The sequence below is a fragment of the Tenrec ecaudatus genome, chromosome 4 (genome assembly GCF_050624435.1).
Source record: "Tenrec ecaudatus isolate mTenEca1 chromosome 4, mTenEca1.hap1, whole genome shotgun sequence".
Taxonomy (NCBI): Eukaryota; Metazoa; Chordata; class Mammalia; order Afrosoricida; family Tenrecidae; genus Tenrec; species Tenrec ecaudatus.
In genome coordinates, this window is record NC_134533.1 from 108,262,679 (window position 1) to 108,280,626 (window position 17,948).

Here is a 17,948-nt window from a genome sequence, read left to right on the forward strand (position 1 = left end):
AGCAACACATCATTTTCTTTGACGCAAACGTGGAGCCCTTCTGGGTCCAGTGTGAGATTATCTAAAGGGGTGTGTCAAGTCTTTGAACAAAGAGGTCTATTTCAGATTCGGTCCAAATTAGACCAAAAGAGCAATCCAAATACATCAGTAAACGGAAATCTGGTTGAATGTGGATTTCTTTGAACTAAATAATACATTGTCCTGGAACCTAAATATGAGGGGGGCTTCAAAGATTTCATGGGAAAATCGAATTAAAAGATGATATTTTTCCACCAAGTTTTTGAAGCCCCCTCCTATGTGTTCGCCCGTGTTTCCATCCAGGTGTTCTGTGTAAAGCTGGGAGCTGTCCAAACATTTCCATGCACATCACGTATTCTCTTACAACACTACAGTCAGCTAATGAGAGAAGCAAAGGGGCCGGGAGCCTCTGATTTACCCAAAGCAGTGGCTAATATGTGACCCTGTGAACACTGATTCCTAGGCCAGCCTCTTCTTCTATCCAACATGCCACCTTTCCTTCCAACATGACTCCTTCCCTTCCTTCTTTTTGTAAATGATTGCATCCATAAATCATACATCTCTTCCTAAACTATCAATAAATGGATTCAAAAACATTATTGGCTATGTGCCTAACATGTATACACATATGCCGCAACCCTGGTGGCATACTGCTTACCTGCTGGGCTACTAGCTGCAAGGTCAGCAGTTTGAAACCACCAGCTATTCCTTGGGAGAAAGACGAGGCTTTCCACTCCTGTAAATGGATACAATCTTAGAAACCGACGGGGGCAGCGCTGTCTTGTCCTATAAGGCCACTATGGGTCGGCATCAATTCCGTGGCAGTGAGAGAGAAATAAATACACAAAATATCCGGGTAGTCATCTATTCTGCCCCACGCAGAACACACTTAATTCTGGGCCAGCTGAACCTCCAGTAGAATGCTCTGGGGTCATTTAACCTACTGCAGAACAACTTCACAGTTCAAAAATACTTTTAGGTTATTCTGGTTGAACTACTAATTCAGTCCCTAGAGGGTTTCTATAACAATCCAGACAAGAGGGCGTCCTATTTTAACTATCGTCATCGACAAGGGACTCGCTGTCCCTATGGAGAGCCTGTTGCAGAAACTTAAGGAAGATTTTTCTCTTGCGTAGTTATTTCTGCCATTTCCTCATGATCGAATGATGGTTTTTCTGACTTTGAGTGCCACAAGAAGCCAGGATCCCAATTGCATTGCTTACTAGAAACTGTGCACCGTGAGGAGGCCTGGGGAAGTAGTGGCTTACTTGTTGGGCTGCTCATCACAAGGTCCACGGTTTGAACCCACCTTACCCTCTGTCAGAGAAAAGGGAGACTTGTTCCATAAGGATGTACAGCTTAGGGGACCCAAGGGGCCAAATCTACTCTGTTCTGTAGAGTCGATACGAGCCAGAGTGGGAATCAACTCAATGACAGTGGGTTCAGTTGGTTGCAACCTTGGCAAATAACTTAGCCCCAGACCTCAGTTTTCTAATCTGTAAAATGGGTCGAATGAAACAATGCGTGTAACTTGCCCTGCACTGTAGAATCGTCATCAAGCACATGCAGCAAAATGCTCAGTAAATATGTGTTGAATGAGTGAATGGCTCTTCCCTTACCCATGCTAGTCCCAAAGCCTCAGACTCCTCACACTGAGTCCTTGGGTTAGAAACCAGTGAGCAGAAAGCAGGCGCTCTTGTAGGGACATGGTCTTCTGAGACTAGAGCAGGTGACCCGCACGCTTACATCAGCACAAACAGGACGACGGAAGGAGCCCGCTCACTCTGTAACTCAGATCATGCAAATCTAACCTTTGCATCGTGTCGGGTGAGGAGCATGCTGTCAGGTTACACCAGCCCTTCACTTCGTGATGAAAGCATACATTGTAAGCCTTGCTGGAATGCGTGTTGATCAATCACCACACCAAAAAGAAGGCACCAAGTGAGTGAAGAGTCTGAGGGTGGTGCCCCAGGGACAGTGGTTGGAGGAACCAGGGGTGCTTAGCCAGGAGTAAAAGAAAACATTCTCCCCAGGGGGGTCAAAGATCTTTCTGTCAAAGATAGAACAGATCCGTTCACTGTTTCTTCTGGAAGCAAAACTAGAATGGGCAACCATGAAGTCGATCGTAAGACACAAAATGTAAGAGAACCAACAATTCTCAGGTTGTGCCTGCTCGGTGTGCTGTCAGCTCCCCGAACAGCAAGAGGAAAGGCTGCCTGGTCCATGAGTAGTTCTCAGGGCAGACAGCTGGCATCCACAGGGTTTTTCATTGACGGGCTTTCAGAATTCAGTCTTCGGGGCATCCTTCCTTGTCTATCTTAGGATGAAATCTCAGGTGAAACACCTAGAGCCTTGTGGCACACTGCACATCTCCACTGGCAGATGGGTGGTGGTCTGTGCCTGAGTTGCCTTGGCCAGGCATCTGCGTGGAAAGCAAGAATTCTACCACGGGCCCTCATAGTCCTCAGTAAAAGGCTAGCACCACACCGGCTGCCTCTCTGGGTCATGGGCTGCTTCACCTGGAGGCCATAGGGATGGGGCTAAATGGTTTTGGTTGAAATTCAAACCACTTCCAATCCAAGAAGCCTATCATGCTCATGAGAAAAGACCATCAAAATATCCTTGAATGTGTCCCTCCAAAGGTTAACCTAGTTACCCCAAGCCACTCTGATTGTTAACGCTTCCTTCTCATCTGTGTTAAGTCCCAGGCGACTACAGCAAACGAGTGTACCAGGGGGTGAGAGTGAAACACACAGTCAAGGATCTACTGGCAGAAAAACGATCGAGGCAGACAAGTAATTCAAGATATAATGTAAGTGCCCATTCAATGCATTGTCAAGTGTCTGGGGTGTCAAAGTCTTCTCTGAAAGGTAGTTTATGCCCCTCGGTCTTATCCACACACCAATATCCCCCCCCCCCCGCCGTGGGGTCTGAGATTGGCGCTAGCAGGGCCCTGCTTCAGCAGGAGGGCGCTATAATTACTTGGGTTTCTCATGACGCCTCCTGATGTCTCACGTTTCCCTCGCTTAGTGGCTTCTGTTTCTCACTGAGTGGTGCCAACTCGGACTCACCCCTCCTTTCTATTGTCCTCTTCGTTCCTGTCTATTTTACACGGCGTTCCGTCTCCATTTTTGGAAGAGTTTCCTTATCTCTATCTGTCGACTATTGATTAGATGCCCTTGGAAATGGAGTTTGTTTTCCTCATAACTGCATGCCACATAAATCGCAGTCAGGAAATACTAACGAGCGTGCCCCTTGTCGGGACAGCAGCCCAAGAGCCACCGCCCGGCCACACACCAGCCCTGAGACAGGCCCGGGACAAGTCACTTTCTGCCCTGGGTCCAAGCTGAAGCGAGTCCGTCAAAATTACCCCATGGGTCCCTTCCAGCCATTAAACTCTGACTATTAGTAGCACTCCGGCAAACCTGTCAAGCTACAACTTACCATTGCACCGACTCCATGATCTTGTACACTGACCACTCCGGCTAAGAGCAGTGAAAAGATGGGATGGCCTGACTTTTTCATTTCTTCCCAGCAATGACTTGACCTTGGCTCAGTTAGTGGGAATACTGCTGACAATTGCAAATAAACTCAAGGTCATCGAGTCAATTCTGACTCTTGGAAGCCCTATAGGGCAGGGCAGAACTGCCCGCGGTGGGTTTCTGAGACAGTAAATTGTTAGGGGAGTAGAAAGTCTTGTCTTTCTCCTGCAGAGTGGCTGATGGTTCCAACTGTGAGCCTCATGTTTAGCAGCAAAGGGTAACCCACTATCCCACCGAGGTGCCTTACTGGACAATTAGCCAGAGGTTATTTTACAGCAGACATGGAGACAACTCAGGAAAAAAAATCATAGCTGTAGCAGTCACCATCAGGTTTTTTTTAATCCTGATAAGAAATGGCACGAGTCTAAAACCTTTCCTTCCTCTCAGGTCTTTATGAAAGACCTGTGTGCCTAAAAGAGTTAAGTACCGTATATACTCGAGTAGAAGCCGACCCGAAATTTTCCAACTAAACTTTTCATTGTAAAATTTTAGTTTGAAAATTTCGGGTCGGCTTCTACTCGAGTATACACGTAATTACGTTCAGACCTCCAAGAATGATTCTAGAATGGAAATCGCATTTGGCTGCCAACATCAGTCTATGATGGGCGTATGTTGGGAAATCACTAGATGCCCCAAACATGCCCAAGAACAAATGAAGCAAACATGCCTAATACCTAGTATAGGGGCTAGTACACAACAGACACGGCTACTGGCTCTTCCAGCATGCCTACTGAGAAGGTCAACACCATGCTCAACACTACTCCAAAAACAAGCTGCGAGCCATTGGTTCAAGTGGACCACCTCCTGATACATTTTATCATATACCTTCTGCTTTCCTTTTTGAAATTGGCTCTTCTTTTCCGGTTCAACAAGTGGAATTTAGCTAATACCGAAACATCAGAATGACTGGCTCCTAGTATAGTGTTTCTCAGAAGGCCTGCTCAGAATCATCTAGAAGGTGTGTTAAACAATCAATGCAAACCCAGTAGTAAGGGAGAAGGGGAGAGAGAAAGAATGGAGAAAGAGTAATTTCAGAGTCGACTCTAAATGGACCACAACTTCAAGTGAAAGTAAAGTTGATTACTTGGCTACCAGATGAGAGAGCAATTGAAACATGAAATTTGATCATGCGTTGGGAAGACAAGAGTCACACGTGAGAACAACACTTGCCTTCAAGGAGCAGACCTTGTATCTCTCTCTGCCTGCCATGAGCAAGGAGGTTGGCATGGTCGTGAACTATGTTGTTGTTGGATGCTATCAGATCGATGTCTTTCAAGTCACGGCGCCCCACGTGACAAAGTAGAACTGCCCCAGGACTTTCCTGGCTACACTCTTTAAAGAAACAGATCTCTAGGTTTTTCTCCTAGAAAGCTGCTGCTGAGGTTCAAACCACTAACCTTTCAGTTAGCAGCCGAGCACTTAATTGTTGGTGTCACCAGGATTTCCTTGTAGCTCATTATACCTATAACCAGAGGCAGTTCTACCTTCTCCTGCAGAACCGTTATGAGCTGGCATCGACTCGATGACAGTGAGTTTGAATTTGAGATTTTGAGACACAAATGATAAGATATTATTTATTGCATTTTGCATTTAAACTTTTTAAATTTTCTTTTAAAAATACCAAAATCAACAAATTCACTGCCACCAAGTTGATTCCAACTCATAGCAACCCTGTAGGACAAGGTAGAACTGCCCCTGTGGGTCTCTGAGTCTGGTGCTCCTTAGAGGAATAGAAAGCCTCATCTTTCTCCCACAGAGCAGCTGGTGGTTTTGAACTGCTAACCACAAGGTTGGCAGCCCAACATATAACCTGCCACGCGGCTACACCCGTCACCAGGGCTCCTAAAATCAACCTCAACTCATGTTGAGAAGTGGCAGATATAAAGAATTTGTTCTTTAAAATTGCTCACTATGACATCGCACTCAAAATCTGTGATTATCAAAACCACAACAACAAAAATCTGTGATTATCAAGTACTGTCTCCTCTTGTTACTTTTTTATGTTATGATCTATAACAACATACACAATTAATTAAAAGTCACATTATCTTTGAAAATGTGGATTCCTGGGCCCTGTCCCGTGTCTATTGTCAGAGAATTTCTGGGCCAGGGCCAGGGCCAGGGGATGGCCATTTTTCACAAGTTCCTTGGGTGAGCCCTCACTCAGCAAGTTGAAAATTTTCCCACACAGCATAGAGCAAGTGCCCAAACTTCCCATGTCACAGTTGATGTCCTTTGCTTTCCCTTATTGAGCTTTTGCTATTGGGATTGTGTTACGGAGCAAGAGAGTACAGGAAACACCTAATGCATAGCTGGCACCGTTATGCCCTACGTAACCTCAGGGGAAAGGAAAATGTTTGTGCATTTGAAAACATGTAAGACCATCCAACCAAGTATTGGGTCACTCTCCATGACCTTGAGACCAGAAGTAGATGGCGCTTGGCTCCCAAAGCCAACTGCTCTGAAAAGGTTCGCGTGAAAAGATCCTGGGAAGGGTGGGAGAGCAATGTGGAACAAAGCTTGAAATGATGAAGGAGACTGTGCTTGGTGCTCAGGTGGAGACCGGTGGGACCCTTGAGAGCTATGGCCTTTGGTAAGCCTTCAGGTCTAGAACCGAACTGTGGCTTAATCTTCAGCCAAGCAATGGACAATTCCGTATGGAAATCAACAAAACTAATGAGGGGTGCCACACCTGAGAATAATCGACCACTTAGAACCAAACAGGTAGCACTCACCAGAGTAAAAAGTCCAGGTGGGTTGGAGAAGAGAAGAAAGAGGAATGGAAAGAGGAAACATAGAGTTCCGCTGAGAGAATTGTAAAGAGTGAGATGAAATAGCATGTGTATAAGTAATTATATGTAAAACTGAAGATCAGTCCTGGAAACCTTTGCCTAATGCACAATAAAAAGCTTTGGAAAAATGAATCATCGAGACTCAAAGTCTTGATGCGTGTGACAACATAGATGGAGACATTATGCTGAGAGAAACAAGTTCCCATCACAAAAGGAATGAGATGATTTTATCTCATTTATATAATATATAAAAGAAAAGGCAAATGTATGGAGCTCAAAGTTCATTAGTGGTTACTAGGTGTGGGAGGATAGGCCAACCTCTGCCATTGAATCAACGCGGACTCATAGCCACCCCGTAGGACAGGGTAGAGCTGTCCCTGTGGGTTTCCAAGACTGTAACTCTTTCCTGGAGTAGAAAGCATCATCTCTCTCCAGCAGAGCTGCTAGTGATTTCCACCTGCTGACCACATGGTTCGAAACCCAGGGTGTAACCACTACCTCACCAGAGCTCCAGAAGACAGAAGGAAGGGGGAAATGAAGGCTAATGGTGATGGAGAAACTGCATTGATTAATGTCAGCACAGCTGATTATTGTGATTAAAAATCTGTACATGTATAGCTATAAAAAATGGAATTGGCAAAAGTGTTGTGATAGCTATATTTACAGCCCTAGGTAGGGAAATAACTGCTTAGGTCGCTTACGTTCAAGCAAACACTTTGTGGGGTTTTGCTCATTGGTTTTTCAAGTTCAGGGTCATGGATTCCTGGGACATCCTCATTACTTGGCCTCTGTTGTACCTCTGCCCCTAGTGCCTGGGGTTTCTAAAGCTTTCAAGAAGCCATAGGGCATAATAATGTATCTCTATTAACCTGCAGCAACAGAGAGGGAAGGAGAGTCAAGAGGAGGAGGAGGATACAGACTGTGTGGGTCACAGCGTCCTTGAACAACTAAGTGCCCCCTTTTCCCTGAGACAAGCAGGACAGATTACACAGAGGATCTTGATCAAAGACTTCATAGACTCAAAGACTCCATAGAGCAAGCAACACCAGTTCAAAGGGAGGAAGTGCAGAAGAGAGTTTCTCATTTCCATGGACTAGACTTCCCGGGGTCATGGAGGGTGAATGAACTGGAAACGCTGGCTGAGGTCATCTTTAAGCCTCAAACCAAAAATATCCCCTAAGGCTTGCTTAACAAGCTGAACTGCTTAAAAATGCCTGCCCTTGGGCATTATGCTCTTGCGGGGAGGGGGGAACGGCCTAAATGGACTCACATTGACAACAGCAACTTGGCGGATGAGATGGGGCGCTGCAGGGTAGTGACTTCCAATAAAGAGGCAGGAACAACTCAGCAAAGGAAGGTGAGAATGCAAGCGCAACTCAGAAAACGTCAGCAGTCACTGAACAGAGACCGGCAGGGCTGTGCAACTGACAGAGGTTCCGCTGGGCACTCTGCCGGCAGTGACAAATGACATAAAACTCAGGGGAAAAGACTGCGCTCTAGGGATTAATACACCCAGGCACCATAGCCACAGGATAAGAAGGCTGTAATAATGCTTACCTAATGACAACTTAAAGCATACTTCCTGGTATATGATCGTATTTGATAGATACAATAATCCCCGAAGATCCATATTTATGCTATTTCCCATTTTATTAATTTAAAAAGTTGAGAACAACAGAAAGGAAGTGATTGCTTCTAAGCATAGTTAATACGTGACAGGTCTAGTGCCTTCATTTACACCCAGCTGTCTGAATCCATCTTTATCATATTTTCCCCTGATATTATAAAATGTATTTCACATTTTTTTACAGTAGAAGTCTATGTGGGGAGGCAAGGGTTGGGACTGGCTGGGGCGAAGACCAACAACCTTGATCAAAAGAGACTTCTACCCAAGACTGGAAATTAAAATTCCTTCTATACATTTTTTCATGACCATGCTGTTGTTTTTTTAAAACAACTTTGTGCATATTTGGTTAAATAATGACTCTTTCTCAAAAATTTCTGGGTCATTTTTCATCATAATACTAGACCTTCTGCCAGAATGCTTAAAACATGAACCATTCCCTGTTGTCTATCTAGTGCGTCTATACAGGGGTCCTCACACTATGGCCCGCAGGCCACATGCCGCCCACCGAGGACATTTATCCAGCCTGCCAGGTGTTTTTGCCGCCGCTGCCTGTCCTGCTTAGCAGCTTCCAGTGTGCATAGGAATTTGTTCATAGTTTTTTTTTTTCCTTAACTATCGTCCGGCCCTCCGACAGTCTGAGGGACAGTGAACTGGCCCCCTGTTTAAAAAGTTTGAGGACCCCTGGTAGTAAGTACAATTAGATCGCATGTGGGCTTGCGCTGCCTTGTCTTTTTCTATTTTAATTACACTACTTCAATGGCCTTTCATGAAAGCTAAAATGTTAAAATGTTTGAAAGACATCACACAATTCAGGGGTTGCCGGTTGTCTGCAATAAAGGGAAGCAGTGGGCCGACCAGCTACAGGGTTTCCATCTTATTTTCAAACTCAGGGAGCCACATGAGGCCTCTGGAGCTTCCTAATCAAGTTTTTCTTAAGCCCTCATAAAGACTGAATGTGCAACAGCTGGCACGAGGGGGTGTGATTTAAACGTGCTAGGTGCAAACCAGAATCCTGTTTGAAATGAACATCTAGCGGTAGGAGAGAGGGGTGCTCTGCAGGGCGGAGAGAAGAAGGACGGACGCACTGGGGAGTCACTTTGTTGTTAAGTCTGTTTCGTTGGTTTGCAGACATGCTGATAACTATCCTCTCCCATCAAAATGATCCAGGGAGAAACAATAAGGAAATCGTTATGCAAGTCCTTTCAGTGACTATTCTATACCCACTTTTACATGCCCTTGAGAGGAAAAAAAAAATAAGTGACGCCCATTTCTGGATGGTCTCGCTTTAAGCATTCGGTTTTCAAACCAGAATTGAGTGGTTCTCTTCATCTGTGTGTTCCTAAGTCTTTCCACGTCAGTTCAACCTGAGCAGTAGCTCCTTGAGCAGCTACTCTGGGCACACAGAGGATAAGGCCGCCTTGTCAGCTGGTCTCTTTGTTAATAATCTTTCCTAGTTACTTTTGGAAGAGATATTGGAAGCATCATAATAGCGCACGTGTGATGGGAAAGCATGGACGAGCAGAAGGTACACGGGTGCCGCGTCGTCATTTATGGCCGAGAGGAACTGAAAGTGTCCAGAGATGGGCAGATGCCATGTGGAACAGATGTGTGCTACCTGGTTCAGTCCCCGGTGACTGTTTGTCTTCCCGCCGGGGCTACTAATCAGAGATTTGTTTAACTACCTGCGCAGCTGCATTTGGCTGCACCAATTACCTGCACACTTCAAACCAATTCGCGTAAACATCGTATTGTCCATATCTGTGATTTGCATTTGTATTTCTTAGGAAGTAGGAGAACAAGAAAGCACACCCCCGGACAGTGAATGTTACAGAGGCTCAAATTCTCTGTGACTTGCTTGATATGTTGAGAAACACAGCAGAGACAGCTCGCCTGTGATGCGGGAGAAACTATTCCTTCCTTACTCACTCACTCGCTGCTATCCAATTAATTCTCCCGCATAGGGACCTTATAGGAAAGCAGACCTGCCCCTATGGGTTTCTGAGACTGTAACTCTCTACAGGAGTAGGAAACCACGTCTTTCTGATGAGGGCCACCTGGTGATTTTGAACTGCTGACCTAACAGTTAGCAGGCCCACTTGTCACCACAATATGTCACACAAGCGGTCGTGGGCAATTCTCTTCTCTTCATTGGGCTTCAGTGTCCTTGTCTAGGGAGTCGGACTCCATCTCCACCTCTCCCCCCCATTTCAGGATTCAATTTGAATAATTAACCTTTATTTAAACTTTGTCCCATCCCTTAACCTTCTTTGTTTTTACTATTCTTAATTCAAAAGTAACCATCACACACTTTAGGATGGGAAATAGATCTGAAGACAGAAAAAGTAGCCCATGTCCAATTTGAATCAACTCTCAGCTAATGTGTCTGCCAGCAGAATCTCTCTGGCATCTAGTACGGGGACAACACAACACAGGGAAGAGTTGGGTCTGGTTCAAATCCCAGCACTGTCACTTGCGTGGTGATGGGAAAGCCACTTTTCCTTGCTGGGAAAAGAGGATCATCACACCTACCTTGCAGGGTTATCAAAAGTATTCGATTTAATATTTATCAAGGGCTTGCCACATGGAAAGTGTTCAATAAACTCGTTACTAAACAGTGCTTACAAAGAATGATGCTGGTTAGGGTTCAAAGCACCTTCAGAAATCCCTTGCTCTGAAAGGTACCGTGCAGTTGCAGAGCTAGGGCCTACCTGAGTGCTGTCGCTGACACTGAGTTGGTCATGACCACCCCATGAATGCCCACTTCCATGCCAGTCTTACGACTGATAGCAGATCATATGATCCATACGGGTTTCTTTTACTTTTTCTCTTTAAAAGAAAGTGTTGTTGAAAACACACATAGAAAATCATTTGCCAATGTAACCATTTCTCCAGGGATGAGTCAGTATCATAGATTATGTTCCTCAAGTGGTACAACCATTCTTCTCTCCCTTTCAAAAGTAGACCACCAAGTCATTTTTCTAAATCCATAGTAACCTGGAAGCCCTGCTGAAGCCTGAGCCTCACTGTGACATAGCATCATCCCCTGAAGATGGGTGATAGCTGCACATGAGGGGCATTGGTTAGAAATTGTCCTGGGGTCTCCCATCTGTTGAAGGCAAAAATCCACCCACGGAACCACCAATGTCGCCCACACATAAAATAGGTGACTGAAAGGGGAAAGTGTGCTTTCGCTGCCAGTGCCAAGCACGTGACGGTGCTGATCCGTGAATACGATGGGGGTTCAGAGAAGGATGAGCAGAGTGTGGACCAAGTCGTGGGAAGATGTCCTGAAGGACAGTGGGCTCTGAGCTCAGCTTTGGAGAAAGAAGACAGTGGAGGTGAAAGAGGAGCTGAAGCCCAGCAGTCACGGGAAGGGCACAGTCCCACAAGAAAGGAGCCAGTCTGTCTGTGACTCCCAGTGAGGAGAGGGACTTGGTCTAGAGAAGGTTGGATGGTCTGCCTACAGGTCCTCGTTCAAGCAGGTCCCACATGGCCTGTCATGCTCTCCCAGACATTCCCCTCGGTTCCCAGAGCATCCAGCATCACTTGTTGCTGAAGTACTGCTGCTGCCCAAGAACTGCTTCCTTTCTCTTCTCTCTCCCTCAGCTGGGGTTGTCTTCCTAATGCTGTTTGGTCCTTTAGGAACCTGCAGTCCAAGAGAAAGGACCATGGAGGGGGATGGATCTTGTTTTTATTCTAGAGTCAGCCATGCGGGGCTCTGACTCGGGCACTCTTGGGCTTCAGTTTCCTCCCAGGCAAATGGGGTAGTGGTGTCCACCACAAAGATGTCTTGCAAATGCAATTTGATTCCGTGTATCAAGTCCCCGGTCCAGCACATGGTACTTTGCAAGTGCCCAATACCTGACAGCTGTCACCGTTTTTATGGCATCTGGCACATGGCCGCGCTTGATAAACGTCCCGGGAAAGGTGTGTGTGGGAAACCGGCTGTGGGCAAGGTTGAGGGAGCTCTGAAGAGCAGCATGGAGAATTGAGATGCCCCTGCTTTCAGTCCTATTTTGTGAGGCCCCATGGTGCTGGGTCCAACTCAGAGGTACCTCAACCACACAGAGCAAAGCGCGGCCCGGCATGTGCCATCCCCCACTTGGAATAGCCTTTGCTTTCACCGAAGCATCACCGGCTGTAGGACTGACTGATCCTTAACGCTCCTTTGACTCCAGGAGTAGGGTTTCATTCCTTTCCAGGTAGGCCAACTAGACAACAGTCGTTGTGTTGGCTGCCTGACAAGCAAGCGACTCCTCTTCTCTGAACATATTCTGCTCGTCTTTGGAAAACTCCTTTCCGCTTCTGCTGAACTTCCAGCAATTGTTCTGATAGTCCGTTTGGCTCTTTGAGCGCTTTCAGGAATGGCACCGTTCGCTCCTAATCTCTCGTGGCAGTTTGGAGCATAAGGCAAAGCTGCAACGAATGACAGCGTGTCGCCTTCTGGTCGCTGGGCACTTTTTCTCTTAGGTTATAAGTTTGTCTACTGTAGTAACATGCATGGGAACAAAAACGTAACATTTCGTCCAAAGTATAGCAAATTACATGAAATTAATGAATACATATTTTAAGCATAGTTCCGTCCAAAGTGTTATAATTGTGGAGGGAATGAACATTGCTACAAACACTTAGAATACGCTGTGGTGCAGGTGAATGTTGAAAAAGACTAAGGAAGATACATTTGCAATTTCCTCATTGGGCAGCTTGCCCGGCTTACAGGGAACCCCGGTTACAAGTGCCCTGCAAACAACCAGCTGGCCTGACTGAATACAGACTTAGATATGGGTCTGCCAAACTGCAGGGAGCCAGCTGACCCTCCACTGTTCAAACTCACAGCAAGTCCAATGTACAACAGAACAACACCCTGCCCGGTCCCGCACTACCCTCACGAGGACTGGGAGGGCAAAATGGCCAGAGCAGAAGCTCCAAGCCTATGTGTTTTGTCCACACAAATTCAACTGCGCCCTTTCGTAATACTAAGCGCCCAAAGACATAGCCATTATTGGATTACACAGAAAGTCTTATACCTATCGATCATGAACAAATATGCAGAAATTGCCCAACATCAAAAGGCAGGAAGAAGGAAATACACGTCTTAATGTTTCCTTTAGGATTAGCTACCAATTTACTGACCTAACAAGCAATGTTACTTTGTAAACTGGAGTTTCCTCAATTAAAGGGTGCACCTAATCTTGAGAGGTGCAGGGTCTGGGTGGTACAAGGCTCAGCAAGGTTCTCAGTTTGTGCCCTTCTCCCCACTGGGTGCACCTGCTTCTCTTGGTGACTCGGTAGCTTTTTCCATGCCCCACCCCTCCCTGGCATCCCTACCCCAAATCACAAGAACCCTGTCTTTATTCTGAGAAAGACACACTCATTTCTTCTAGTTTAACTGGCGTTTTCTACTGCGGTTGCAACAGAAGCGGGGACAGACAGTATGCGGGTAATAACATGGAGTTAAAATTTCTGACACCAGCACTGGCAGCTGCTTAGTGCTGACACAGGAGCGGTTGAGGTGACTTCGAAAGCCAGACCTCCTTTCATCACCTCAATCTCTTTCACATAAATAAAGGTTCTTAATAATAACACCTGCCATTCATTCATTCTGAATCTCTCATATTTTAATTTTTCCACTTTAAAATATATTCCACTTATCAACAAAAAAGCACAAGAGCCTTAGGAGGTTGGTATATCTATATGGGAGCTTCAAAAATTTCATGAAAAAAGAGAGAAAATTCCACTTTCTAATTCCATTATTCCATCGATTTTTAAAATGCAGATATATATATTCTTTTAAGGATGAAATAGAAAGCAGTATATCTTAGATGTAGGCCTACATTTGCCAAAAGTGTGCACCATTGCCTTGTTCAGTTTACAAACCTGGTCCAAAGGTGGACTAGCTTGAGTATCAGACGAGCACTCGAACCACGCTGCATCGGGCCATCCGGCTAAGTCCGGCTAATTCATCATCTCATTCATCAGATAAAATACATGATCCAGCCAGCTGCCGTCCAAGCAACCCAGCCCGTGGAGCCCATGTGTGTGTCACAGGGCAGAGTTCTCTACAGAGTTTTCCATGGCATACTTTTTTTTTTTTTCGGAAGGTGGGCAGGCCTTTCTTCTGCAGCACCTCTGGGTAGATTCAAACCCCCGAACATTTGATGAGCTGCCTAGCATATTCACACCCTTTTCCCCACCCAAAGACTCATCACTTCCTGATGGTTGCTGTTAGGTGCTGTAGAGGACATTCTGACTCTGAACTCTACATACCATAGAGCCAAAGACTGCCCGGTCCGGCACCCGCTTCACAGTTGTTAAACTTGAACCCGTTGTTGCAGCCACTGTGTCCATCCATTGCACCAAGAGTCGCTTTCTTTTCCTCAGCCCTTTTCCTTTTCCAAACATGATGTCCTTCTCCTGAGACTGATCTCACCATCCTGGCTTCTAAAGCGCGTCCTGGTTCTACATCTTCCAACACAGATCTGGGTGTGCTTTGGGCAGGACACAGTACTATCAATGCTGTCCGCCCGCCCCGTAGTTCAAATGCATAGCTTCCTCTCTTGCTGGTGTGCCTCAATTACGACTTGTGGTCCCTCGCAGTCACTTGTCTATCTCCCCACCCACCCCTGCAGTGTGTCTGTCTAGTGCTCAGAACCCAGGACCTTGCTTTCTTATGATGCCCAGACATCTTGGAAGAAACTAAACACATAAAATGGTCTTCGTTTCCTGCTAAAATCTGTCCATAGTTCTCTACCAGAACCTGTTTCTAGCATCTAGTCACTCTCTCCCATGCCCACCACTATTGGACATCCTGGTCTCTTTCGGCCCCCAAGGTTCAAGAGGAAAGCCTTTCCAGAACCAGAGTCTAAACTCACCACACTGACCTCGCTGCTCCTCCCCCAGAGACTCCAAGGTCCACCTGACCCAAACGATTTCTCTCGGCTTTATTCCTCTTGCCTGGTGATTATCCTCCTGCCCTTTGGTGAAGGGTGATTTCTTTTCTGATTATTGCCAAGCCTGGTAGCACAGGGCTCACTCCTGTGATGGCGTGTCCAATGCCACTGTCTCCTACTTGAGAAGACAGAGACAATAGGCGCTACCTCGTGAGCACTGGAAGAGATACCTAGACCCAATGAAACAACTTGCCGACTCGGTTTACCTGGAATTTCTCTGCTGACCCACCTTTTCGGTGCCGTCTCCACTTCTGTGGTATGCAACATTATCTCATAGTTTGACACACTAAAGTACCGTAAGCATATTCTATTGGAGGGGGGAGACTATTTTTATTCACTTATCTTATTCATTCTAATAAATCCCTTCCATTTCCCTACAGTTTTGTTATTCAATTCCATCCGGTGAGACTATAAAATCATCGATACTATCAACTCTGCTCTCCCCCCACTCCCTCGTCCCTTTACTTCCGCCTCAGGGATCCTCTTACTCCTCAGTGTCTCAGGGGTCATCTATCTTGACTACCACATACCGAGCAATCTTAAATGTACATATGAACAGACACTAAGCATATTCATATATATATATATATATACTTTTTTTAAGATCATTTTATTGGGAACATATTCTTAATAAATATAGGGAAAAAACTAAGTCAAGGTGCCACTACCCATATGTCAGTTCGGTGAACCAAGGTGACTTGTGTGGTTGTGTGATGCTGGACGCTCTACCACCAGAGTTTCAAATACTAGCAAGGGCGCCCTGGTTGGTGACTGTGGGCAGAGGCACTTCCAGACTAAGATAGACTAGAAAGAAAGGCCTGGTGATCTGCTTCTGAAAATTAGCCAATGAAATCTCCAGAGATCATAAAACTTTATCTTGTACTTCAACTCCCTTACTTTGGACACACCATCAGACAAAACCAACCCACACACCAAACTCCCTGATGGTGAGTTGATCCCCACTCATTGCTTAGAAAGGACACCCTGCTTGATGAAGCAGAGGGCCAGTCAGAAGGAGTGAAACCCTCCCTGAGATGGATTGACAAAATAGCCACCAAACCAGCAGGCGAGAAGGGGGGAAGTAATGGTCATGTTCCTTTGCCTTCATATCAAAAAATGAAGAAGATGGGTATAACAAACTGCAAATGCTCTCATTTCTAGGCACTCAGACCCACTTTTTAGTATTCTCTGTTAAAGACAGATGGAACCCTTTACTAATATGGAAATCCAATTTTAATCAAAATTGACTCCCCTCAAAAACCTGCTAAAACTTGGACCCAATATATCATTTCTCTATGGCTTGTTCATAGTGGTGCTAAAGAACCATGCAAAAGACAAACAGAGTTTAAGTAAGTCCACTAACTGATACCCTGGGCCTTAAAAGTAGGAAGTTGACTGTATACAACACATTCCAGGAAGAAAATCCATCCACTGCAACCATCATGACGTCAACGTCATCATAACGAAGAACACGGGATTGTACATTATGTTGAATCCAAGAATGGAAAAAGGTTGAGCTTCAGATGGAGCTTAAGGGCATCCCAGGTTCTGAGCACCTGTCAGAGCGGGAGAAGTCAGCACCCCGCCATTACAGAAAGTCCCCATGCGCTTCGCTGAATTCTTACTTAAAACTTACCCTTCAAAACAGCCCTCTTCTCTTTGACACTCATTAACTTAACTCACCATGCAAAATGTCCTGGCTTCAGCAAGATTGCCATGCTTGCCTGGGCGTGGCAAACAGGCCTCACATGACCCAATGATCCCAACGTGTGTTATCAAACTTTACTCTTATTTTATTTTTCTTTCTGATTGCAGGGGGTGGTGGGGTGGGGTGGGTATGGTCTTCGTGACTCGTAATTATTTCCCCCAACTTATTATTGTGACTTGAGTGGAAGTTTTCACAGCCAATTGGCTGCCCACTGAAGAAGTCAGACACGTTTTGTTCTGTGATGTTGATTGCAGGACCCCCCCACCTCCCAATAGTGCAGCCTTCTTTCCACTTCCACCAACTGTTTCCCATGGTCATTCATCCTCTGACCCACTCCTCCCTGGCTCCGAGCTCCCTCTCTGGGCAAATGCTGCCCTTTGATCTGACACTGCTGATTGTTCTACGAGTGTGTACTTCCCTGGTGCGTGATCCCCCTCATAGGTCTAGCTATTGCTTTACTGACAGTTGAATCTTAGAGGGGAGTTCAGTGCTGGCCTTGAAAGGTGTCTAAGTGTTTTAAGCATCAGAAGTTCCTTCAGTCGCTATCAACTTATGAGGCCTGATATTTATTATTATTTTGAATTTTGTTCCACATTTTTCTCCCACACTACATGGGACCTGCTATTGCCGTCCCTTTCAGACCGGTGGGTCACGGTAGCCTGGCACCATTTAATTCTTTTGATCTCAGGATCCAGGAGGCTGAGGTGCACGTGATGCTTTCATCCTCTGGACTATTCATTTCCATGAGTCTTAGCTGCTGCCTGGGAGATACCAATAGCGGAACCTTAGATGGCTGATGACTAGTTTTGGGGACCACCAGGCACTACTCACCACAGCAGGCGGCAGAGCATTGTCTTTGTAAGCCCTCTTGTACCAACTGAACTGGCTGTCCCCAGAGCCTCTGATCTTAAGCCCCCAAGCCCTGTGACTTCTTACCTCAAAGTGTTCGGTTATGGAGAAAACGTTTTCCTAACTTTACCCAGTGTCTGCTCAACTGTGGTCATGCATGTATTTATAGAACGTCCAACTGCATATGTAGAAACATCCTTTGCCAGATTTCTATGTGGTCGTGGGTGTAGTCCCTCCCCCTCCCGATACACTATTTTAAGAAGCACCTGTCCGCTTTGTGGTCAATCTGAGTACTAAATTTCTTAAGGTGTAAGTTAGTATTCCTGAGTACATATTTCTTCAGTCTGAACTGGCTTCAGAAGAATCCATTTCTTCTTGGGGCTGTTGGTAGGTTGTTGGGAAAGGGAATCAGTGTTCACCCTGGGAGAGATTCCTCCGGAACTTGGGTCACTCTCCTATTGC

General features: G+C 45.8%; 1 protein-coding gene across 1 annotated transcript in view; it reads left to right on the top strand.

Annotated features, from left to right (window-relative positions):
- Positions 1–2,716: 2,716 nt before the first annotated feature.
- POU2AF2 (POU class 2 homeobox associating factor 2) overlaps positions 2,717–17,948 on the top strand; it is a gene marked incomplete at its 5' end in the record, with an annotated part of 35,554 nt that continues 20,322 nt past the window's right edge. Inside the window, 1 exon segment of the mRNA XM_075548754.1 lies at positions 2,717–2,830. Within this exon segment, the coding sequence (XP_075404869.1) occupies positions 2,717–2,830 (114 nt within the window).